Source organism: Notothenia rossii (genome assembly GCF_949606895.1).
Source record: "Notothenia rossii genome assembly, chromosome: 5".
NCBI classification, from domain to species: Eukaryota; Metazoa; Chordata; class Actinopteri; order Perciformes; family Nototheniidae; genus Notothenia; species Notothenia rossii.
In genome coordinates, this window is record NC_136903.1 from 39299984 (window position 1) to 39326494 (window position 26511).

Here is a 26511-nt window from a genome sequence, read left to right on the forward strand (position 1 = left end):
ATCGATATGTGTATGTATTTACATCAATATGTTTTAAAAAATAAAATAGAATTTGCTAATATTAAGTGATATTAGGATTAGTGTGAACAACTAGTTTACATGTTAGGCTAACAGTGCCTTGGTTAAAGAGCCTGTTGCTGTTTATTTATAGCTTTGAATTCTTTCAAACCAATATTATCTTCTTAAACTTGTATGGTAGTCAGGAGCATCACTTTCTAATGTTTATTGATATATTTAGAGGGAGGGGATCTAAAGGAATGCTTCAAAATTCAGATTAGATTAATTTCTACCATTTTCTTAAATTCATGGTAGTTTCAGTAATCCCATGGTAATTGAGGACACAAGTTATCTAAATGACTAATGTCATCTTTATGGCTTTCAGAAAGGACAGGAGACCGACAGGTGACTATCAAAGGACTAGCAGCAGCAGCAGCAGCAGCAGCAGCAGCAGCAGCATGATGATGATGATGATGATGATGTTAAATGTGTTGTTTTAGGAACATCCATTGCAAATACATGGAATTCAATAAACATTGAATAGCATATCATGCAGTTAGTCTGTGCCTTTTCCTCCGTGTTGTCCTGGTTTGCTGTGCTGCCTCCTAGTCGCCACCATGGTTTGCTGTGCTGCCTGGGGATGCTCAAATCACTCAGATAAAAGGAGTACGAATGTACGGCTTCCCCACTGACACAGAGCAGAGGAAAAAATGGCTGGCTCAAGTCAGCAGGAGCAATTTCACGACCAACAGCAAAAAAATATGTGAGGTAATTATATACAAACACTGCATTTGCACTTTTTCACAAAACGAAAACCACACCATTTGGAAAGCTTAATGTTTTGTTTAATACAAAAAAACAGGGAAAGGCTTGAAAAACACTGAGAGTTGAGACTCAGGGTGCAGGGTGAGGGTCTCAGTGCAGGTATTCAGGCTCCATTGAATCCCCTTCTGGTTCTTGTGCTGAAAGAGGGAGTAACAGACAGGAGAAAGGGTTATACACACCTATATAGCACCAGGGGCGGATCTAGACAAATATTCATGGTGTGGCAAGAGGGTGGCAGGAGAATTTCAGGGGTGGCATCCCCTGGCAGAAGTATATGCTGATTTAATCGCAGTCATATCAATCAATGTTAACTTGGAAAGCTACAATATTGATATTTTAACTCAATAACATTAGGTGACATTATTGTGACACATCAGTAAAGCCTAAAATATAAATATATAAGGTGGCACACGTAATTTAATGAATTTTAACTGAATGAGTTGGTTTAACTCTTAGACCAGCAGGGGTACCAAATATGAAGACTGCATCAATAAGTACATTAATTAACTGTCTCATCGATGTGTGTCTGTATTAATATGACAATATTAACAATCATATTATTCCTATCAGCTGTCAATCACTGTTATGATTCACATATTCAGTGTTATTATTAAATAAACTATATTTTTTGGAGGAGTTAATGATGAACGTTCCTCAAGATGCTTGCTCAACCTCCTTCAAATTTGAAAGACCAGTAATTACTATCATAATTCAAAAGAATCAAAGGAACAGTTCAGCGCCCCACAACTTCATTGCAAACAGTTACAACCTTGACTTTACATCAGAAATAACAAACATTAAAGAAATGACTAACTGCATCAGTTAGGGTTAAAAAACGTGTATTCAGCTAAAACATACATCGCTGAAGTTATTATCCAGTGGAAAGTCCTTACCTACTGGTTAGTTAAATCAAAGTGGTTACTTTTTTTTGGCTGGGCAGTGAACTTTTACACACCGTCTTATTTGACTTTCTCAGGACTTGAAACTGTTTTTTGGGGGCAGACCCCCACAAAGAAGAAACATGTATTTACACATGTAAGGTCATCTTCTTAAACAGTTTATTATTCTCATCGACTCATCCGTGAGCAGAGCATCAAGTTGGCATGTCTATAACAGCTGAATGTGGCGATTACCATCTTGATCAGCAAAACGCCTCACAAACTTATTAAGATTTAAAGCTATGGTGCGTTTTGATTCAATGCTGAGTACAGCCAAACTTGACAGGCTCTTCTCTGTCATAGTAGACCGCAAACAGTTGCGGCTCCAGAGTATTTGTGTTGGGTAATCTATAGTAGGGCTAACCCATCGGCCAGTGTTAAATCAACTCCCATAGAGTTAAATTTAACACTTTTCCAGAGTTTATATAATCCTCACTGGTTCAGAGTTAAGTTAACACTTTGGATAGTGTTAATAGTTTAACTCTATTTCAGTGTTAATTCTTTAACACTTACAGTGTTACATTTGACTCTATTCTAGTGTATTTTCCACACTGATTAGTGTTAAAACTTTTCACTGGAAGTGTAACATCTTAACACCTATAGTGTTATATTTTAACACATTTGAGTGTTGAATTGGGTTAGTTTAACTATATCAGTGTTAATTCTTAACACTCACAGTGTTACATTTGACTCTATCCCAGTGTATTTTCCACACCGATTAGTGTTACAACTTTTCACTGAAAGTGTAACATCTAAACACCTATAGTGTTATGTTTTAACACATTTGAGAGTTGAATTGGGTTAGTTTTACTCATTGTAGGGGTTAGTATGTAACACTAATTAGTGTTATTTTGTAATAAAGAAATGCTGCTTTTTCTAAAACTTAATGTTTATCTGGACTGTGTGCAACCTTACATTTAAATACATTGAATATACTCAACTACATGAATTGTTCTAGAAGTGCTAATAGGGTCATCTTACACACAACAGGGGGAAGAAAGACAAGCAAATAATGCATTTATCATTTTTATTACACCAAGCACCAAACACAGCTACAAACATATGACAATTACAAATGACACCACAAAAAGTGGTTACAAAAACAATGGTACAATGTAAAGACGATCATCGTCAGTACCATTACTACTCTGCAGGTCAAATGGCCTATACTTTCCAGAAAGTTTGCATTGATTACAATTTTTTCCTCTGATTCACACACACTGTATGCATGAAAATGTTCACTGAAGAATTCAACGTCAAGCTTATTGGCAATGAAATGGACACAATTATTAACCTTAAGTATAATTTTTATCCTGTAAAACAAAGGAATCTCGTGGTCAGTGCCCATAGATACAACCAATCCAACTGTATACTCCGTCCCACTGATCTTTACCCAGTTAGTTGAAAAGTCATCTCCATCTTGCACTAATGGCAAAACTTGGGGTAAATGTTCATGATCATTATCTGGATCAAATGCTCTCAGGGGACCATACTCTATGTGGTTTAAAGGGGACGTCTCCCAATTGTAAGCTATCAACATTTGGTGTTTTTTGGCAAGTGAGACTGTGATGTTCTTAAAAATGTTCAGGGTGTTTCTGAACACCCGGTGCTTTGCTTCGAACCTCATACTCCACATATGAATTAAGGGTCCAATTTTTCTGATACAACTCGGATAATGTAACATATAATGGTGTTTAGGGATCATATTTCTATTTGGATAAAGCTGTCTAAACAAGACATGGTGCTCCATTATTAAATGTTTTAAATACACCGTCATGCCCATTGTTACAGATGGAGAGAAAATTATGTTAATGATTTGTAGTAGAAGCAACAGCAAAGACCAATTCTGATCACCTTCCGGCACAATGTCACCAAAAATCAAGGGAATATTTCTGTTCAGACAGAGAGTCTGAATTGAGTTCAATCCTATAGTATTGTTAGCACTATCCAAGTTGACCCTTGTTGGACGATTTTTCCGCTCCAAGTACCCGTAGTCAAAAGCATAGAATCGAGACAGAAGATCAGCTTTTGACAAAAAGTTCTCAGACAGGTACCCCAACAGCAGCTTCATCTCAAACTGACCTACCCCTTCCAGAATGTCATGCATTATATCCAGAGAAAAATTCTGGCAAACGTGAAAAAACTGTAAGCTGTTTAGAGTTGAATTCCTCTTTAAACCACACACATGCAACTTTTGTGGATCTGACTGTAACTCGTTGCAATGAGTTTCAAAGATTTCTTTACCTCGTAAGATTATCTTTGGGTCATCCTCACTGAACACATTCTGGGCATCACTTTTTTCAATCAAACATAAACGAGAAAAATAACGGCCACTGAAACACTCAATAAAACCCAGAATCCCATGCATTCCTAAATTGTCCCCTGTGATTTGACAAATTGTGCCGTGGACATTCACAGATGAATATGGCAAACTAATTCCACGACTCTCCAACACTTTTATGTCATCAATCAGAGGCTGTAAAATGGGATCAAAGCCGTATTTTTTAACATCTTCTGCATGAAACAATGCAACTAAATGGATATTCATTAGTGCAGAATTTAACTTTGGGGGCAGATTTCTCAGAACGAAGTACAGTGCTCCAACTTTATGAAGTCCATGTTTTGATCCAAGCGCGTTCGCTGTCTCAAAATCATCGTAATATAACTGAATTTGCAAGGATGTCTTGTGTTCTGAAAACAATGGATGTGATCTAAAGTAACTGCCATCGCAAAAGTCTTCATACCGGTTTTCGGTTGATACAGAAGGTGTGCTAAGCAGTCCACAAATATGAGTATTGCGACACATAAATTTGATTGTTTCCAAAATTGGAACATAAACAAAAGTGTCTTTTACTGGTACTTGATCAAAAGTACCCGTACCTTTATTGAGTCTTGAATCATAGCGGAATCCCAACAGTTTTTTCACAGGGTCCACAATTCCCCATTTTTCACTTAAATACTTCTTTCTTTTAGTTTTAGTATTAAAGTTCTCAACAGGGTTTTCAAAGGTTTCAAGACATTTTTCCAACGTATTTCTTTCAGGATTATCAACCGATATAGCAGACAATACTTTATGCTTAAACTCAGAATGAAGTCCTTCTGCAAAATCTTCTAAATGACTAACAACTGATGATACTACACTATTTGCCACACCACTACCAGTTAGTCTAGAAATAATTGCAGCACAAATGTGTTTCGTATTGTCACTGCTACCCTGACCAGACCCATTGCTTTCAGAACACCGGGCACCTTGCAAGACATCATTTCCTTCAATAGGATTTTGAGAGGCAACACAATCAGGTTCACGCTGATCATCATCAAAGAGGCCACCCTCTTCTGCATCATCACTGTGACATAAATCATTACCATGAATAGTATTTAAATGCTTTTTCAAACCTGCATATGTACTGAACTGACGCCGACAGGCGTCCTGAGAACAAGACAATTTGAACTTGGTGCTTGGGTAAAAACTGTGTCCTATCCGCAAGTGGCTTATTAAGGCCTTACTGGTGGTATGCAAGGCTTGACAGATAAAACATTTAAACATTGTCATTCAAGATCTTGGCACGCAACTCACGGACACGTGGTGACTCCTCCGTGGAGGTAACATCGATGTTGAATACAGTGGTCTGTACAAACGTGTACAGATAGACCAGGGACTCATCATACGAGAGGTTGAAGACGTAGTGACATTTAAAAAGTTCGTCAAACGCACTCAGTGAGCTGGTAGCATGGCATGGAATGAGCCGTTTGTCAACGGCGACGTAGTAGGTGTCGATCTTGTTACGGGTACGGCCAACCGCAAGGATGAATGGCTGTTTTCCTTCTCTTTCTTTTAGATGTTCATCTATGCTGCTGCATGACTGCAAAACAGATGATAAAAAAAAGACCATCGCTAGTGACTTACTTGGTTCAGACATGACAGTTGGTGTTAGATCATGTTCCATACTAGGTCATCTCTCACAAACCAAGCAAACACTAGTACGTTGTGTACATTTTACGAGGAATTTACCTTGTGGAAGAGCACCATTCTCTCAGCTGCATCAGTTGGGCTGATCTTGGTCCTCTTCTTCCGTCCAGCCGTGGGAGGCAAAAGATGAAGAAGCAACAGCAGAGTGGCCATGTCACTGTCCCAGTCTGAGAGAGAGAGAGAGAGAGAGAGAGACAGACCGACAGAGACAGAAAGAGAGAGAGAGACAGACAGACAGAGAGAGAGACAGACAGACAGAGAGACAGAGAACACAGTGATTAACATATGAACAGAAAACATTAACCCATTTATGCCTAAAGCACCTGCAAAAATCCTGCTACATAACCCTTTTTGGGAAAAGGTGCCCTCAGCCTCAGCTTCCGAAGACATGAAATAAACATGAAATGATAAGCATTTAAAAGCTAAGACCCTCATCTTGCATCAGAATGTGTTCATTCAGCTCTAACATACCAAACTTAAAAAAAACAACCTCAAATCTCATGAGCCCGAATGCTGCGTCCATGCAGCTTCAGGCACCTGGGTCAATGTTGCTCTACGCAGCATCAATGGGTTAAACAGGTATTATTTATACTGTAAAAACACTGCATGCCAGCATACCATTACTCTCTGGTTGCCTCTCAGCCGCTTTTAACAGACGACACAGATCAGTTGATTGAGTCAGCTGGGTGGCCTCTTTGATGATCTTCAGCTTGAATGTTGTGTCCCACTTGTTCAGCAACTTGGAACTTGTTTCAGCACCAAACAGCAGGTTGAAGTCTTGATTCACCTGTTAACCACATAAAGAATAACAATATTGAATCAGGGTTTGGAACCACTTATGCTGCATTAAAACTGATTTAACCATCGCTAGAACAAAGATTTCAAAACTACACACAAAGGACACAATCAATGACACTAAGGCTGAAGTATGAAATATTGCATATTATAAAGAAAGATATGTTCTACTCACCAGTCCTTTGACATCCAGAAAACGTGGGAATGTTTTGAAGACATCCGCGCTACTTTCTGGGTCATGCACCAAGTCCTGCCGATATTGAAACGTCATCTTCATTTTCTCCAGCACACTTGCTTCTTCAGGGGTGTGACTAAGGAACGAAATGGCTTCCCTGCAGTCGTCACCATCAAGCTGCTCAGGCAGTGTTGTCACTTCTCTTCTCCGTTTTGGCCCTTGGTCTTTAGGCACTGATGGCTCCTTAGCTGGCCTCTTCGCTGTAGTCCTGCTCATTGTCTTCAGGCGCCACGCCAAATATCCAGTGCCTTTCTCTGCATCAAAAAAATGCTCCTGCAAAAAATGAAAGAACATCAAAATAGTCTTACATCGGGCACAGCAAAAGGAAACATAAGTAAAATCACCTAAATAAAGTCAGGTTCATAGCATACTCCAGTTTCAATAAAGTGGCTTTCTTCAGTTGCTATGAATAAAATATAATGCAATAATAACCATCTTATCATTTGGATTAGCCATCTTCCAATGAAAACTTTCCTACTGACTCCTCACAATCAATGCAAAACTTACATATCCTTTTGGTGAGAAAGGATCCTTAAGTGCAGGAAAAAGTGTAATGATTCCCAGCGCATAATTCTCCCTCTGTTTACGGGTGGGAATCCGGCTACAGTGACAAGACAAGAAATGTACTTAGTACTGACAGGCAGGACAACATTGTTGCACAAATCTAAACCCAATCTAATCTCAAAGTTCAATTGCTAGGTCTTACCCATGTCTCTCAGTCATGTCACTTGCCAGTATGTTGACAAGCTGCCTCCTGGTGCGGTGCTTCAGTGAGTTTTCTGATTTGTACTCTTCAAGAATGTCCTCTCCTCCAGATTTCCGAAGCAAGGCATTTTTGACCATCTGCTTACACAAAATACACAAAAGTAATTATCATCATTAAACATCAGAGCATGTAAATTGTCAAGCACCACATGACAGTTCTCTTAAAATGTTACCTCTTTTGCGGTGTCTGACAGGGGAGCCTTCACCGCAGATGGGCTACCTTCCATGTTCAATCTACTACGGCCTGTAGAAATGCCCTTTTCTCTTAGGTCGCTGTCCCTCGACGAAAGGGACAAGGTGTCCGTGAGTGAACATGCAGTATCTGAAGTAGAAGGTGTTGAGTGGTCTAAAGGAAAGAAAACTGTACAACACACCCTTTGATTAATGATTGTCATAGTATCCATTTTGACATGGGCTGTTGTGGTAACATTCCAATTTCTTAAAGGCAGAGTATGCAATTTTGTACAAGACAAGTAATTATTAGTGTTTTTAATGTTCCTGAAAAGTTCTAATTTGGGAATGGGCAGCATAGATGCAATGCTGACTCGGGCCACAATCCTACATACCATATCTATAACAATTCTCAATAGTGTGCATCGATTACCATGCAACGAAGTACTGTATACAGTGCACAGCAAAAATGAGTACACCCCTGTTGAAAAGTAACATTTTGAACAATATTTTAATAAACACACAAGTTATTCCCAAAACGTGCATAGAGTAAGTTTAATACAACATCTGTTAAGCTTACAACAGAATAGTAAGGTCAATAATATAACTTAAATGACATATTTGTCCATTTTTGTGAAATTATGCTGGTGCAAAAGTGACTACACCCCTATGTTAAACTCCCATAGAGTGTCTGAGAACGGGCTGTGTTGGCCCGAAACATTATGAAATGAAAAGGCATTAAAAGGGAGCTCATCGTTGTGCGTTTCATCCTTGCCTTACATTGAACTTTTACATTTTGGTCTGCACCAGGCTAAAAGAGATGCGTGTGAGATTTGACTGAAATCCTATGGAGTGTATCATGATCTGCTTCAGTAGTAACAGTACATGTTGACAAGCATGTTTCTTTTGGTGAAATTCAGCCTCCCTACTGTTGATGGCATCCATACAGCCCCAAACCATGTCACTCCTACTATAATGCTTGACTTCAAGCATGGGGCACTTTTTTGTACAAATCACTTTTTACCACCACACATGCTTGACACCACCTAAAGCAAATTTGTTTACAAAATAAGGATATGAATTGCTGGAACCATGTCCTGTGATCTGATGACCCCAAGATAAACAAATTTGCTTTAGATGGTGTCAAGCATGTGTGGTGGTAAAAAGTGATTTGTACAAAAAAAGTGCCCCATGGTTAAAGTCAAGCATAGTAGTGGGAGTGACATGGTTTGGGGCTGTATGGATGCCATCAACAGTAGGAAGCTGAATTTCACCAAAAGAAACATGCTTGTCAACATGTACTGTGACTACTGAAGCAGATCATGATACACTCCATAGGATTTCAGTCAAATCTCACACACGCATCTCTTTTAGCCTGGTGCAGACTCAAAATGTAAAAGGTCAATGGGAGTGGGAGTTTAACATAGGGGTGTGCTCACTTTTGCACCAGCATAATTTCACAAAAATGGACAAATGTCATTTAAGTTATATTATTGACCTTACTTTTCTGTTGTAAGCTTAATAGATGTTGTATTAAACGTAGTCTATGCATGTTTCGGGAATAACGTGTGTTTATTAAAATATTGTTCAAAACGTTAATTTTCAACAGGGGTGTACTCATTTTTGCTGTGCACTGTATTTAGCTTAATTTCACACTGTCAGTCCATTGCCAGCTGTACCGAAGAGCAAAAGCATGATGTACATACGTATGTTAAGTACTCTTCATTGACAGCACAAGACTCATACCTTCATCTGAAGTTTTTTCACGAACTGTCAAGCAAAGACCCGGATTGGACTCCAATAATTCTGCAATAATGTCTTCGTCAACTGCTGTGTCCGTATCATCGAACACCTCAAGCTCAGAGGCATCAGGAAGCCCAAACTTTTCTTTGACTGTAAAAAAAGAGAAGCAATGACTAACTGAAATCTGACCCAATATAGTGTATTGCCATCCTTGTATACAATATTACTGTTATACTTTGCAGTCAATGGCAAAGGTGTCTCATTAAGGTACCAGTACCATTGCATACAAGGATGGCAATGTAGGATCATTTTTAAGTTCAGTTACTTTCTTTCATAAAACCATACAGATATGCAACAATGTCTTTGGAATGACATGCAAGGGGGATACACAGAGAAAATGCCTACTGACAGCAATAGAATCATGGCCCATGTCTTTTGGCATCAATCATAAAGTTCTTGCCTTTACTGATGAAGTCCACATAGGTCACGGCTGAGTGCCAACTGATGTACTTCTTCACATTCCGGTATTTCACTTTCAGCAACATGTTGTCCTAAAATTGCACCTGGAATACATTTAGAAATGCAATGTCAATATACAACAATTTTGAAGCTACAAATGGGACTCAAGGTGTTAAATAGTGGAAATATCCTTTAACACAATGGTCCTTGAAATAAAATGATGTTTTGGCAACCACATTGAACAATCCCCCCCCCCCCCCCCCCCCCAAAAGAAAGAATCCACAAAAGTCTGTGACAAACATTAATCTCACTATCTGAGTGAGTGAGTGAGTGTGTGTGTGTGTGTGTGTGTGTGTGTGTGTGTGTGTGTGTGTGTGTGTGTGTGTGTGTGTGTGTGTGTGTGTGTGTGTGTGTGTGTGTGTGTGTGTGTGTGTGTGTGTGTGTGTGTGTGTGTGTGTGTGTGTGTGTGTGTGTGAGTGAGTGAGTGAGTGAGTGAGTGAGTGAGTGAGTGAGTGAGTGAGTGAGTGAGTGAGTGAGTGAGTGAGTGAGTGAGTGAGTGAGTGAGTGAGTGAGTGAGTGAGTGAGTGAGTGAGTGGCACGTCACACAAGACTTACTGAGGCCCTAGAAAGAGAACCAACACATTAGACCCGACATTTGGAGTGCCTGCAACAAAGGGGTGGGGGTGCAAGAACAAAAATGAGTTAAAGGATAATTCCACTATTTACCACCTTGAGTCCCATTTGTAGCTTGTTTATCAAGAATAAGAGTGGTGGACACCATATTCTGAACAATTGCTCCTTTCTTTTCTTTTTGACTGTTTTTGCTGGACCACCTGACAACTTTATATCTTGATTTATTTGGCATTTTGTAAATAAAGTAAATGATTGTGAAAGTGAAAGTGATTAGTCTTCTAACAGAAAGCAATGGGCACTATTTACTTTACAAAATGCCAAATAAATCACAACGCAACACAACTTGTTTTCGGAACACCCACGAACACCACTAACCACTCGGCGAGTTGCAATTTTTTTTTAATGAACATTTAGTGTTGTTTTAAGGATCCACTGGAGAGTGCCCAATGGAACCCTGTCTGTAGCAGCCAGGTGGTCATGCAAAAACAGTCAAAAAGAAAAGAAAGGAGCAATTGTTCAGAATATGGTGTCCACCACTCTTATTCTTGATAAACAAGCTACAAATGGGACTCAAGGTGTTAAATAGTGGAATTATCCTTTAATGTTATTTATGCTCTCATCTTTACATGTATACTTTTATAAATATAGTTATTGATACTCTCATCTTTATACCTTTAGAACCAAATCTTCATGACTGAGCCACTGTGTTAATGAATTAGCTTAGCATGTTAGCATCGAACTGGCGGGAGATTATAAACGTTCATAATTAGTTTATTATAACATTGTGATTGATTATTAATTAACAACATCATGTATTATAATAATTTCATGCATTATAATAATCGAACTTACTTCTATAATGAGTGAGTATTACTATAACTAGCTAATCCATTAGCTTAGCATGTTAGCATCGAACTGGCGGGAGATTATAAACATTCATAATTAGTTTATTATAACATTGTGATTGATTATTAATTAACAACATCATGTATTATAATAATTTCATGCATTATAATAATTGAACTTACTACTATAATGAGTGAGTATTACTATAACTAGCTAATCCGTTAGCTTAGCATGTTAGCATCGAACTGGCGGGAGATTATAAACGTTCATAATTAGTTTATTACAACATTGTGATTGATTATTAATTAACAACATCATGTATTATAATAATTTCATGCATTATAATAATTGAACTTACTTCTATAATGAGTGAGTATTACTATAACTAGCTAATCCGTTAGCTTAGCATGTTAGCATCGAACTGGCGGGAGATTATAAACGTTCATAATTAGTTTATTATAACATTGTAATTGATTATTAATTAACAACATCATGTATTATAATAATGTCAAATGTTAAATGCCTTACTTACCTCTAAGAATGCCCTGTAGGAAGGATGAACGAAGATGCTGCTGTAGGTCTGGTCAGTGTCTGCTGCTACTTGTAACGTAAAGAGAAATAACGTAAATGTAAAGAGACACCCCCTCCCCTTTTCATTCGATGGGCATAAAACACTGGCTAGCATTTCTTTTAAAACATTAAATGCAGTGTTAAGCACTTATATAATACACATTTATTTTCACTGTAATACAATATTACCTTGTGGAAGATGGTGAGCTTTATTAAGGCTAATGAATCACCGCCTTCAACACAGTTTGGTATGCAATCCTGCATTGGCCACATTTAGTATTTTTTTGATTAATAACGTACCCCACTTATTAAAAAATGGTTTAGGCTAAACTATTGAATAAGGATATAAATAATAGAAGCCTTAAACTGATATGTATGGTGGTTCTCTTACCTTGTCAACCGTCCTCATCGATCTGGAGTCCACACGATCTGACTTCTTCATGCCCAAGAGCGCGCAAAAACCGGATGTAGAATTTAACTCCAAATGAGTGTTGGGTATTGACACCTTGAAATAACACCACCTACAGAGCCTTTTCAGCACTTTGAGTGTTAAAATAACTCTCAAATCAACACTTGTTAACTCTGAATAGTTAACACCAGATATTTTAACTCAAATTAACACTACCGATTTTGCTGTGTGGTGGGGCTCAAGTCAGTATTTGCAATGTAATTACATACACGCTCCCCTTGACAGTGAAACGCCACGCGTGAGGTTTAGATTATTTCCCTGTCTCAATCCAAATTGAACTGTATGAAATAAAAAGGCACATTTGTCTTGTAGTAAATAAAAAGGGCGACCTGGAGCCAATCCTGCAATTTCCCCACAGGTGAAAGAGTTGAAAACCCAACCCCTGCAGGGGGATCTGGGGGGATTCTCCCCCAGGAGATTTTTTGAAATACTAACATCAAATACACATTCTGGTACTCTCTTGAGAAGAAAAATAAATAAATATATATTACTACACGACGTATTTAAAAAAATGAATGCCATTTTAGTTTTTTGTTACTTTGTTCTGAAAGCTGAACCTGCTGCTCCTCACAGAGAGGAGAGGGAAGAGGCTGTGTGAATTACTTTACATTGTGGATAAGGGTGGATAGCCCCCATTGTTCTGTGTGTCAAAATGAAAGACAGCCCACACACCTATCAATCATCAAACCGTGGGGTCTTATAGTTGTACCGATGTATATAGAGATGTACTACAGCAAAAGTATTCTCCGTCGGGACTTCCTGCAACACCACGCCGTTATCTTGATTCTGATTGGCCAGAAGACATTATCAAAGAAGTTCTTTTGAGAAGACGATCACTACCTGACAAAAGTTTTCAAAACCGTTTCTAGTCTTCGGTATTTCCAGACAAGTGGCTACTGACCTCTGTGTCGCCTGTCAGCGCAACTTACATGATGCTGTCAGCGAACCGATTCGGCCTTTCTGCGCGATATCACTCAAATGCGGGACATAGTCTCAATGTGTGGGACGCGGGACAAATAATAAAAATGCTGTGTGTGCAGTCCCGCACAGTGCGGGACACCTGGTCACCCTACACACACGGTTCTGCCCCTCACACACACATGCTTCAAATCAAGTTGCATAAATGCTTGAGCTACGTTTTTATTATAATTACTGTGAAATCTGCCTCTTATGTTTTCGTCATTAATACAACAAACACACACTTGCAACTGATAACACTGGCAATGATTTTAGATGTATTAGACTATTAAAAAAGAAATCATGCTTCAAATAAGTGGGGGTACGGCGTATCCCCACGTCCAACGCCCACTACACCACTGCTTCTGTCTACTTGTATCCGAAATGCTTCTCGTTTTGCGCTGTCCTCCCGTTCAAATGAAATCGCCGCCAATCATATTTCCAAGCTCGCGCCAGGGGGGGAGAGGCTTGCGTCTTGTGCTGCATTCACTTGCACTCGGACATTAGAGATTTGCTCTCATAAATGTCCGATGAGCCACAACTCTTCTTTCAAAACAAAGCTGCCAAATGGGGTGGCAGCTGGGGTGGCAAGGCATTTTTCTGAGGTGGCAGCTGCCACCCCGTGCCACCCCGTAGAACCACCACTGTATAGCACACCTATTGGATGGGAAATTGCCTTGGGGAGATAAGGTGTGGTCTTTGTTCCCAACTGAAGTTATGGAACTTTATTATTTGTGAGTTTAACAAAGTATGACAAATGGCATCAGTAACAGATGTGATATGAATTTCTATAAAGTTGTCTCACATTCTTGGTCATATTTTATATACAGTATGTAATGAGTATAACATGTCCAGTAAGTATAAAGTGTTTCCTAATACTGTGTATTCAATCACTATGGAAATTGGAATACGTATGTGGGCAGACAAAACTGAGTTGTTCTGTGTGTGAAGTAACCTCAAGTCACTCCGCAGGCACATTTTGATGCAGACCAGTTTGTCAAGACAAAAAAGGGCAAGACTAGGCTGAGAGCAGAGGCTATACCCACCATCTTCGTGCATCGCCCTGTGGTCAAAAAGAGAAGGGCCCCTGCACCACGATTCACCCCGGGACCTGTATCTACAAAGCCCATAGCTCATGATCACAGCTATAGTGTGAAAGGTGACACAGGTATAATAAGTATGAACTCTTAGTAACAAAAGTAATATTTCTTATTTTTAAGTGGTATAATATTTTAAATGTTCGAAAATGTACAGTGCCATGTCTTCTACTTACATTAGTCTCAAAGATTGAGGGAAGAAGGGATGAGGAGACTGAGAGAAAGGAAAGTGAGGGTGAAGAAAGAGAGGACATGGCTAGTGAGGAGAGACAGGGAGGGCGGAAACCACCCACTCAGCCAGCAGCCAGTCAGCATACGAGGGAACCAGCAGCCAGTCAGCATACGAGGGAACCAGCAGCCAGTCAGCATAAAAGGGAACCAGCAGCCAGTCAGCATACAAGGGAACCAGCAGCCAGTCAAACAGATCTATTAAAAAAATTAAAGAGAAAATTAAAGAGCCAAGAAGGAATCACCAAAAAAGCAAAGTCTGCACTAAGAAAAATCAGGAAGGAAAATGCAGCTCTCAAGAAAACAATGAAAATTAGGGACAAGAAATATAAGAAAACGTTTTCAAAAGACCAACTTAAGGCATTAGGCAGACTCACCATAAAGGGGATGAAATGGAACAATGAGACAATTAAGAAGGCTTTAAAAATGTGCCTTGCGTGCGGACCAACGGGTTACAAAACCCCCAAACAGATCCACAGCTGCAATCATTTCCAATAGTCGTTGCAATGGAAATATTTGGACTAAACATTGCTCTTCCACCTGCCAGCACCCAGCTACTAGCCTCCGGAGCGTCACGTGAAGCGACGTCCGTTTGTGATGACGCTGCACAGCTGATCGTCTGACAGCAGCCAGCTCTGTCCCTGTTATTTCCACATACACCCCCGCCTCTGTTAGTACACATTTACTGACACAAACATTTGTATCATCTGTTGTAGACCCAAATAAATAAAATAAAATAAGAACTAATTCTCAAAAAAGATAAATGCCATTCTTAAAATGTATAAACGAACAATAGTTTGATTAATATTGATTAGAGTGCACAAAATAAATAAAATAATTCAGAGAAGAAAAAGAGATAGCCTATGTTATCTATCTAAACCCAGTTAGATTAACATTCATTGGATTGCACACTTTGTTTGTTTGTTTGGATATGGAGCAAATTAACATTTTAAATAGCACTTAATGACTGACTGAATGGAAATGACAATAAACTAAAATGTATAACGAAAAAAGCGATCATGAAAATGTTTCAAAAAAATGAATAAATGATTTTTGACCACTTTGTTGTTCAGATATATCACATATTTGTAACTAAATGATACATTAATTGAAACAAAATACGGTATAAACTGAGGAGTGACTCCTGTGATGTTCATGTATTTTCTTCACTCCGCTGGGAAACTGCTCTCATGTCAAGAAGCATCAGATCAGTGCATGCACTGCATCGTCCAATCAGTGAGTGATACACAGTAAGGAGGCGGGGCGAGAGTCTGAGGATTTCATCGAAGGAAAAATAAGGCCATTGGGACGCTACTCAAGATGGCGCAGACAAATCAACTTCCGGTGAGACCGAGACCGAGGAGCGAGGAAATGAAAAATAAGAGAAGTGAGAAGGGCCCCAAGTCCTGTGATCTGATCACGCCGGCGTGACGGTCGACTCCAAAGGGTTAATATTACATACATATAAGTATTGTTACAACTTGTATTTAGAAATACTCTGTTGTACTTATTGATGCATAAATGTGTTCATCCATTCAATGTGGCATCTGCTATAATGGGGTTAATGTATGATATTACTTAATAATACAATACATTATATATGATATGATAATTACATTTGAGTTTTATTCATTTCTTATTTTATAGTTTCTCATTATTATTTTTATCGCTCATCTTATTTTTGATTTTATTAATCTGTGCTATCCTGTTTTTCACTCTCACTACTGTGTAAAAACACCCCAACAATATTACAAAAAATATACTGCATAAAGCAAACTATATACTTTATTTGATCTAAAATATTGATATTTTTTCATTATAGTAGCCTGTGAAAACCATAACAAATAAGTGATTAAATGCTACAGTATTCAACAAACACAACTGCAGAGCTGCAAACATTGCAAACAGATTAAGTTCTACAGCACCCAGTTGTCTTTGTGTATTTGTGAATGAAGCGTCATCTCATGGTTAAATCCTATAATTGAACAAATGGAGAACTTTGGCAACGCCCTCTAGCAATTTGGCAACACCCCCAGCCACTGGCATCCGCTGGGTTTTTGACTGGAACACACCCATGTGAGTCCTATCTGGAGTGCTACATCTGTAAGGGCAGGAATTCAGAGGGAAAGGAACAATTTTGAGCTCTGCTCTTAAAAACGGCTTTTTTTTAAGGTCATACGTCAAACGCGTCATATTACATGACAAAGGGTAAACATCTCCGCTCTCTGACCGCGGTTATAGTTAGTAGTTCCGTTGAGTTGAGCGGTTGTGTTTTAGTGAGCTAGTATTTTTCGGTAGTGTTACATTGTATTTCACCATTTTTAATCATGGTACAGTATTGTGTTTGTGCAGGTTGCACAAATACCAGCCTGTCAGGACATCGAGTCCACAGTTTCCCTCACGGGAAAAGGACCGGAGCTAGCGTTCGTTCCTGGGTGCATCCACCTCCCTGCAGCACATACTCTCCACAGCTTTATCAGGAAACCGTATTACATCTCTCTCCCCCCCCCCTTCGCTGCTCTCTCTCTCTCTCCCCTCCGGTACACGGCACCGTAAGACGTAATGTGGAGTTGCATTAGGTAACGCTGTGGTGGCTGTACTGCTCCAGCCGTCTCCTTTGTGTTTGTTTGTTTCCCCCTGTCTGTGTTGTTTGTGTGTGCGTGGTGGCTGTCACTCCTGGCTCCTGGCTCAACCTCCACTCACCTGCTGCAATCAGCTGTGCACCCTCCCCGACTACACACCTGCTTTCCATCAAGCCATTTACAACGGCATATCAACGGAGGCTCCACAACCTTTCTCCGCCAGATCGTCAAGTATCAGCCGTATCTCGCGTCTCTCCTCCGGTACACAGCACCATAGTGTGGAGTTGCATTAGGCTGATACTTGCGCATTAGTTTCTGTTATGGATCAGTATCAACAGTCCTGCCAGTAACGTTACTATATTATCAATGCTACTTTAGTTATAGCCTGATATATGATAGCTAACTTCACAATGTTTTGATGTGACGTTAGCTAACATTCTGTAGCTAACGCCGGTCACTCACCAAGATAGCTGCCCAGTTCTCCACTGGTTCTCCTCACACCACAGCTCAATTTCTCTCCGATGGCCGTTATTTCTTCTAATCCTTGGCTGTTCCTGGTCTCTTGGACGCCTAGCAGGCTCATAATTATAAGGTTGTGGTCCGTCATATGCATTAGAATATTCATGTTCAACTTCTTCTGTGTCTTCTGTGTCGAAACTAGCATTGGGATCCATGTTTATTAATACGTTACACCGGCCGCTCTCCCCCTTGTGTCACCCGTGTTACGTCACACGCGGGAGGTCACGTGCCGAGGCTTTTTTATGCGGAAGCGAACATTTCTTTCAAAAACGACGCCAGATGTCACTGTAGTGTATATTTCTGTATATCTTTTTGAAAATCTAGTGTATTCATCATTTTCCTACACATTTATTCACAGGTGTCTTTAACCTGGAAGTTGCTCTTTAATATCCTTGTTTAGCATACAAGACATCTGATCATTATGTCACACATAATAATCTTGACATATAAACTAGCTATGGGTGAAAAGTGTGGTCATTATGCCATTGTAATCATGAACAAAAATGAATAAATAGGGAAATAGTATCTGGTTAAAGATGAATGGATTTCATATCCTAGAGAGGGTTAGTTATATTGTGAATACTTCACAAGGTATTTACTAATATATTTTGAATAACAAATAACAAGAACACGAGTCCAATTTGGTTTTTGTTTTTAGATTACATTTTCCATTACAAAAACTGTTCACCTTAGGTCTAGCTTTAGACTTTGATGGTAAAAGAGTATTTAGGCTTATTTTTGTATATCTGATATTTTTAAATATGTTGGCTATTCACTAGATGGAGAGATGGTATTAATCTCCATTTGTTAAGAACATTTCTGAAGATTGAATATTTGTTCCATTTCTAATATTCCTTACATAATATATATGTAAGGTGAGAAAACGATCCTAAAACACACATACTGGGATAAAGGGGGAGGCATGATGGAAATATGCACTACACTTTAAGCAGTGGGTGTTTTGGAGTTAGGAGTACAGTGTGGAAATATTCTTCGATCTTTCCATCATGTTTACGAATGATTCTTTTAGAGTTTTTATTCATGTGTGGATTTGGTAGTGATCTCATTTGTTACAATATTGATCACCATTAAAAGGATAGTTTTAGGAACCACTCTATAAGACAAATCTTTATTGGTATGGATAATGTTAAAGGGAGAGCTAGTGCCAAGCCAAATATGATTCCAATCTATAAAGTATTGATTTCACCATTGTAACATATATTACTATAGGATAACTTTTTAGGGGGAAGTAACTGTTGTTTGTACTCCAGAATATAGTGTTTAAAATGGAGTAAAAGTAGAAACGGCACATTTGATTTTGAAAAAGCCATATAATTGGAAGGAATGTGGGGTCACTGAACCCATCCTGCTGTGGTTTTTAGGTCTTACTTGCAGCTTCACAGGGAGCGCAAGGCATCATTTTATGAGTTTGAAAGACATGCTTCTCCACCTTCGAATGGACATCCATTTAATTAGTGTTGACCTGATACTTAGAGATGTTAGAAGGTAAAGACGTGCCTACCATAATTGACAATTCCTAAAATTCAACTACAAACCATTGATGAAATTACTTCTGTTTTTGAATCCCTGATGAAGGAAGGAGTAATTGTTGCATGTTCGGACACCCAGGGTTCCACACACTGCTAAAGAGTTTTACATTGTTTTTTAAGTGGACCGGAATTGAAGATAAATTAGTATAATGGGATATGAAATGCAGAGCTACACAGATCCTAGTAATGGTTTGACTCAAGATAATAGTTATGTACACACATTTCTGAATTAGATCTATTAGACATTGCAATAATAAATTAGGTGTAAATGAATTGCAGTAGTAGTACTAAGGAAGTTACATTTTTGGCTAACAAATTTCAGGAAATGTGGGAAACGGCTATCCCAAAGGAAAGTTAGAGATATCTTGGAAAGTATAGTTGTATTTGTGAATTGATAAATGATGGCGCTCCATATATGACAGATTTTTGTAGACAAAAGATACTGGCCTATGCTGAAATATCAAAGTCTCTGCAGAGCACGACACATGGCCAAAAAGACTGAGACCAAATGACCTTTGACCCTGACTGACATTGTGACAAAAGCACTGTCAATGACTGACTCTGGGGTGCACCTGACCAAGACTTTACAACCTGACAGAGTGAGTGTGAATGAATGCCGGCATGTGATCAGTGCAGCTGCATGATTCTAAAACAATAACTAACCAAGCATGTTTTTGGACTTACACATTACTTTGGGGCTCTGTGGGGAACGGGAGGTTTCCTACAATTCCCCAAAAAGGGGAAACCGCACAGGTGACCCGTTTCTAATCTACTTGATTCTATTGTACTCCCACAGGCAGTGGCGGTTGACAGAATGTGAAGCTCAAACTAAAATCTAAAGATTCTGTTTCTTATAGGACTGCAAGATGGAGATAAACACTTATTTTCACTGGAGTGTTTACTGTGGAAAATAATGGATGTAATTGTGTGAATGATGTTTGGTATTTTCTTATAACCACTGGTTACCTGAAGGTTTTCTACATGATTGTGTTACACATGAGTTCATGTGTAAAAAGGGGGAGTTTGGGATTTTTCATTGAGGGACTGGAAGAAACCTGCCGCCCCAACTCGGATGTTCAATCTGACCATTGATTGGCAGTTTTAGAATTAACCTGCTCCATATCTGGGGATAAGATACTGTTTGGTGAATGTTTCTAATATTGATTGAGTTATAACAGGTAACACAGATGCAGAATCAGTAGCCAAGGGGCTACTGTGAGAGATATAATTCCAGAATGGAATACCGAAGAAATTGACCTGTGATAATGAAACAATTTTGTAATATTTCAAAAGATATTAGAGTAACTGAGGTTTGAAATGTAGAAAGAACATATTACAGTTAAGCTAAAACATAGTAATATAATGAGACATAATTTAATTTAGACAACATCTTGTAACTAGCCTGGTAAAGAAGTAAAAGCCATAGACTTTATTGTTTAGGTCATTATGGGGATATACATTTAATTTAAATTCATAATAGAAAGACATTTGATGACAGTATGTTGGAATTCTGTATTCATTTTTTCAGCTTGATAATATCTAAGCACTGACAGGTAGAAGTAGTATCACCAGGAAATTATTCACTTTGTCATGATTTTAGTTGTTTTTGAATCCATAACATAAGTGTGTTTCTTTACCAGAAACATTAGCAGTTCATATTATATTTAGATTTTAAATAGGATCTCAAGGATTTCATTTAAGATGCTTGTCAGAAATTCAGAGCTATTGAAATATGTTATTTCGTTCACCTTAAGATGTTGGGGTTTTATTTTGTTGGCACAGGCCAAGTAAGCCCTGAGCGTAGGCTTAAGCGATTGGTATCAGATTTCTCCAAACAGGTTGCTGACGCCAAAGGGCGACCCGAGGAGCACGAGGCCGACACAGCAGAGTTTGTCTGGCTGAAGGTAGTCAGGCCTAGATGGCTCAACCCCAGGTTCTCCGGCCCCCACTGAGTGACCCAGCGGACCTCTCATGCCGTCCGCCTAGGAGGAAAGGGGGACAGCTGGTACCACTGGAGCCAGTGTGCGGCGGGGAATCCTCCGGCTAGGACCTTAAACGACATCAGGACGGACCTGGCTATCTCAGAGGAGGTCGACTCGGAAGCGGCCATCAGCGGACTGGAGGAGAAGGATCCTGAGGACATCCATCCAGCAGATGGCCCAGAAGCCGCTGTCAGCAGTCTGGGGGACATCACGAGGAAGCAGAGGAGTCTACTTCTCTCTGATCAGATTCATCAGTTCCACCATTGAAGGGAAGGCCGCATCTCCCCCTCCCTATCAGCTGCCCTTGTTGGCGTATTCCTCTGAGGGGGGGGGGGGGGGGGGGGGGGGGCCTCATGATTCACCACCCAAGGAGACTGCTTTCTGGCACTCAGGTTCTCACTCTGATAGTTCCTTCACTGCCATGAAAGATTATGTTCTGTTCCCAAACGTTTCAAGCGCTCTAAATCCCAGCTTCTGCTGGATTTATATAAGGTTGGGGGACAGACACAGTAGCAAAGAATGACAGTGGTTATGTTGATCTCTTTATTGAGAGATCAAAAGGGGGAATTGAAGCATTATTAGCATTATTTTACGTATTAAAGTAGCGTGTTATAGCAGAGACAATAGAATGTATTCATTCCAAGTAAATTGACTTTGGAGGTGAAAGGAAGTTTAGAGATGGCTTTAAGCTACAAGAAAAATTAACTTTTGTTAGTTGACTGATTCTGTGGCCGTCATGGGACGATGACATTTGAATCTATAATAAGTATAACTTTCATAGGGAAGATGTGTGTGCGTTAAAGATGTTTAAAGGGGAATGGGTATGCGTTCTGTCAAAGAGTCCTCTGTCATGACTCCAAATCATTGATTGGGGGATTGCCTGAGTGCAGAGGGACAAACACACACACACACGCACAGGAGATGAAGCAACAGATGGAATCCATAACTGCTGACTCATTGCCTGGGGTCCCGCCCAGAAGTGAAACCGGCCAATGGAGAACTGCCAACTCACTGGCTAGCTCGCCCAGAAGTGAATTTGCCAATAACTAATAGCTGAGGAGGAACAAATCGATACAACTCCTTCCCACCTGTGTATAAATGTTGTGATCATTTTGATGCTCGGCGCTCTTGTTCTGACTGGCCGTTCCTGAGAAGTGTCTCACACGGTGGTAGAACCTGAGCCCGGAGTACTCTGCATTTTGAAGCTGCTGTTGCAGAGTGCTCTGTATTAGGTGTTGTTATTTTTTACCATTAAAACAGATTATTGTTTAACCCTTATCCTGGTGCTTCGAGTTCCTTCTTTTGTGAACCAGCTCATCAGTCATCAAGGGACGGCGCGGAGCAGAGGTGAACCTTCCACCACCACTCAATTGGGTGGTACTCCAACAGAGCATATGCTTTGAGTTGCACATAGCTCCAACGATCCATCACTCACACACACACACACACACACACACACACACACACACACACACACACACACACACACACACACACCATTTGTATTGTATTATTGTATGATAGAGGTTCCAGGTTGAATTGAGGCTAATATTTGTAATGTTCAGAGGTTGTTGTGTTTAATATTCATGAGAATATTTGTCATGGTTCAAATGATAATAAACATTAGCATAAAGCATATTTGTCCACTCATATGTTGATAAGAGTATTAAAAACTTGAAAAATATTCCTCTAAGGTACATTTAGAACAGATAAAAAATGTGCGATTAATCCTGATTAACTATGGACAATCGTGCGATTAATCGCAATTAAATATTTTAATCGACTGACAGCCCTATTATTTACATTTGTACTTTCTTGTTTATTTTTTATCTTTAAAATGTTTATTTTTACAATTAATGCCATGTCTTTTTATGCTGCTGCAATACAAACATTTTTTTAAAATTATTTGCATTGTACAATGTCATCAATCAGGGAGTAAAGATGGCTGCCTAGCTGGTGCGGAGGTGAAAACACGCTGCAAACAATTGAGTTATTTTGTAGGAATCCGGGAACTGAGAGTGTAACAAAAGGGCGGGTTGACTGCGCAAATACTTTTTTTCTTACAAAAGGTAAAGAAAAAGGAAAGGGAAATGTCAACACATTTCAGCCAGAAAGAAAAACAGAAACAGGCTGGCACAATTAATCCCCCTGAGGCAAATATACCTGAGGAGGGAGGGGAAGGCCTCTCTGAAATATTAAAAGAAATCAGAGAATTCCGCATGGAAACTGCTGGGAATTTTGGAGTATTGAAGGAGGAAATAAACGACTTGAGAGAAGGCTTCGGAGAGCTGAAAATGAGAGCGGATGCAGCAGAATTAAGAATCGCTGAAAATGAAGACCGTGAAATCGGTATGACAAAAGTACTCCTTCACAGTTTACGCATGCAAAAGCAATTGGAAAATAAATGTGAGGAACTTGAAGGCCGGGAACGACGGAACAACCTGAGGATTTATTCAGTGCCCGAAAAATGTGAGGGAAATAGCATGATGGACTTTGTGGAAAACTTAATACGCGAGAAACTGGATTTGAGCGGCGAAATTCCCATTGAGAGAGCGCACCGGGCAACGGGGCATCTCACTGGGCACAGCGACCGTCCCCGATCAATAATAGTCCGCTTCCAAAACTACAACGTGAGGCAAAGGGTGCTACAAGCCGCCTGGGCAAAGAAGGACTGTGACGGGGCTCTAATTGTCCGTTCACAAACACTGGCCTAGTCGGTTGGGTCATGCTCCAAAACTTGATTTATAACAAAAAAAATAGCGAACCAGCACAAGTTAGACAACAAAATAAAATCCTCAAACAGTCCGTCCATCACTCATTAGAGTAAACATGCTCTGGGTTGCCTTCTCTGCAACCAACTCCCAAACATGTCACAACTGTTGCCTTCATTGCAACATTCTTCCGAGTGACACAGACCCAAAAAACAAGGAACCACCCTTTTGAACCCATAGCCCCTCCCACAGGCTCACCGTCAACAGGTGAGACAATCAACTCAAAACCACATTTCAACAAAAAAATCCGACCAAAACATAAACAGATTAACCACCTCTTAACATAATCATTCCCCATAATTAGCAAACATAAAATAAATAAGAAATTGCATGGTTCATTTGAAGAAAGAGACCAGGACATTGTTGGTGTGTGTGTGTAGTGTGTGTGTGTGTGTGTGTCGGCTGTCAGTGGCGGAGTCAGTCACTCTGTGACCCGCTCCGTCACAAGGACATTTGGGTGAAAGATTGCAGGATTTTCTTTGATGAGGACTTCACCACCCAAGTGTTCAAGGAGCGCGCAAAATACAGACAAGTAAGGAAGCAGCTCCATGAAAGAAACATCAAATCCCGCATTCTGTTCCCTGCTCAACTGAAATTATTTGAGAAAAACGGAAAAGTCAGGGTGTTTAACAACCCACAAGATGAGGCACAGGGTCTACTGGAGTATGGTGTCAACATGGAGAGTCCAGCAGGAGAACCGGACTTGGAGTCTACTCTACAGGCTTCAGGATGGCAGACACACCGCTCCAGGAACCGGAGAACCCCAGGATGTGAGCTGATGTCGGACGTAAAGACATTAATTGACTCGCTTGATCTGCAGGAAAGAGCAAAGGAATGAACAGGTATGTGTGGAGGGAGTTAACTCCTTGCAGACGTACATGGAAAACAATAACAACACATAAATGACTGAGCCACTCTGAATCTTTTCCAGATTTGACAACACAGAGTATAACATGGACAATTTTGATTATGATGTCGATTCAGAGAATCATGTGTTTAATCATATAAGTGACTCGTGTAAATATTATACCGATGATCAATTTAATGACAATGTTGGACTTGAAAATACATTTTCTTTAATACATTTCAACTGCAGGAGTCTGTATGCAAACTTTAATAAGATCACTGAATACCTACTGTACATACATTTAAAAGTAAATTCAAAGTAATTGCCATATCGGAGACTTTGTTTAATAAAGACGAAGTCACTGATTTCCAAAATGAGGGTTACGTGCTACACCATATCAACAGAACCAATAAGAGAGGAGGGGGTGTGGCTCTTTATGTGGACAGCTTCCTAAAATGCACACTGGTTGAAAAAATGTCAATTGTGACTGATGATTTAATGGAATGCATAACTATAGAAATTGAAATGGAAAGGAAGAGAAATGTTGTTGTGACTTGTGCACCAGGATCAAATGTAGAGCTTTTTAAAGATAGTTTAGGAGTATTAATGGATGGCCTAAATGAAAATAAAACATGTATTATTTGTGGGGATTTTAACATCGACCTTCTAAATGTATCTAAACACAAAACAACTTCTGATTTCCTGGATGCATTGTACAGCAGGGGGCTTTATCCCTTAATCACTAAGCCCAGTAGAATAACATCAACTTGTGCAACATTGATCGACAATATCTTTACAAATGTCATGGAAAACAGTGCTAAGAGTGGGCTAATAATAAATGACATAAGCGACCATTTACCTGTATTTGTAGCATATGATTGGCAATTAAAGAAAAAGAAGGAAGAGACTCGCAGTAGATATGTCAGTGTAAGGACTGCTGAAGCAAAAGACAAATTTAGGAGTGACCTCTTAAAGGAAGAGTGGAGAGGGGTTTATGTAGAAAATGTAAATGCTGCATATGAGTCCTTCCTAAAAATCTACATATCACTGTATGACAAACATTGTCCCGCTGTACTCCGTACACATAAAGGTACTTATCATCAAAAGCCTTGGATAACCAAGGGCTTACAAAATGCTTGCAAGAAGAAAAATAACCTTTATAAAGACTTCATAAGATTTAGGACAAAGGCAATTGAAAAGCAATACAAGGCATATAAAAATAAGTTGACAGTTATAATGAGACAAGCAAAAAGAGAATATTATAATAATATGTTAAAAGAAAAGAAAAATGATATCAAGGGCACATGAAAAATCTTAAATAATGTTATTGGAAATAAATCTGTATCCACTGGCCTGCCCATCACTTCATTGATGACAAAAATAAGGTTGTAAAAAACATGAATGAAGTGGCACATGAATTTAACTCTTTTTTTGTAAATGTCGGACCTAATCTTGCAAAGACTAATCCAAAACAACACGATGGGCAAAAGGAGGATGGCGGAATTGGGGGAAGTAAAGTGTTGCAGTCAATGTTTCTGGGAGAGATAAACCAAATTGAAATT

The 26511-nt window shown here is 39.4% G+C and overlaps 1 protein-coding gene across 7 annotated transcripts; it reads right to left on the reverse strand.

The window, feature by feature from the left end:
- Positions 1–813: 813 nt before the first annotated feature.
- Positions 814–15238, reverse strand: LOC307040630 (uncharacterized protein). Of its 7 annotated transcripts, none has more exons than XM_079683660.1 (15): positions 15076–15238; positions 12339–14896; positions 11910–11977; positions 11736–11798; positions 10514–10562; positions 9900–10002; positions 9443–9589; positions 7699–7886; positions 7467–7606; positions 7268–7361; positions 6701–7033; positions 6349–6517; positions 5773–5897; positions 5338–5623; positions 814–959 (listed from the first exon to the last, which is right to left on the reverse strand). In XM_079683660.1, exons 6-15 carry the CDS (start codon positions 9982–9984, stop codon positions 913–915), a joined length of 1614 nt encoding a protein of 537 aa, XP_079539786.1. In that variant the 5' UTR covers positions 9985–10002; positions 10514–10562; positions 11736–11798; positions 11910–11977; positions 12339–14896; positions 15076–15238; the 3' UTR covers positions 814–912. The 7 variants fall into 7 exon arrangements, with proteins under 7 accessions (XP_079539786.1, XP_079539783.1, XP_079539785.1 ...); XM_079683657.1 differs by having other exon boundaries at positions 10514–11270; XM_079683659.1 differs by lacking the exon at positions 11736–11798 and having other exon boundaries at positions 11910–11974.
- Between the last annotated feature and the right edge of the window lie 11273 nt (positions 15239–26511).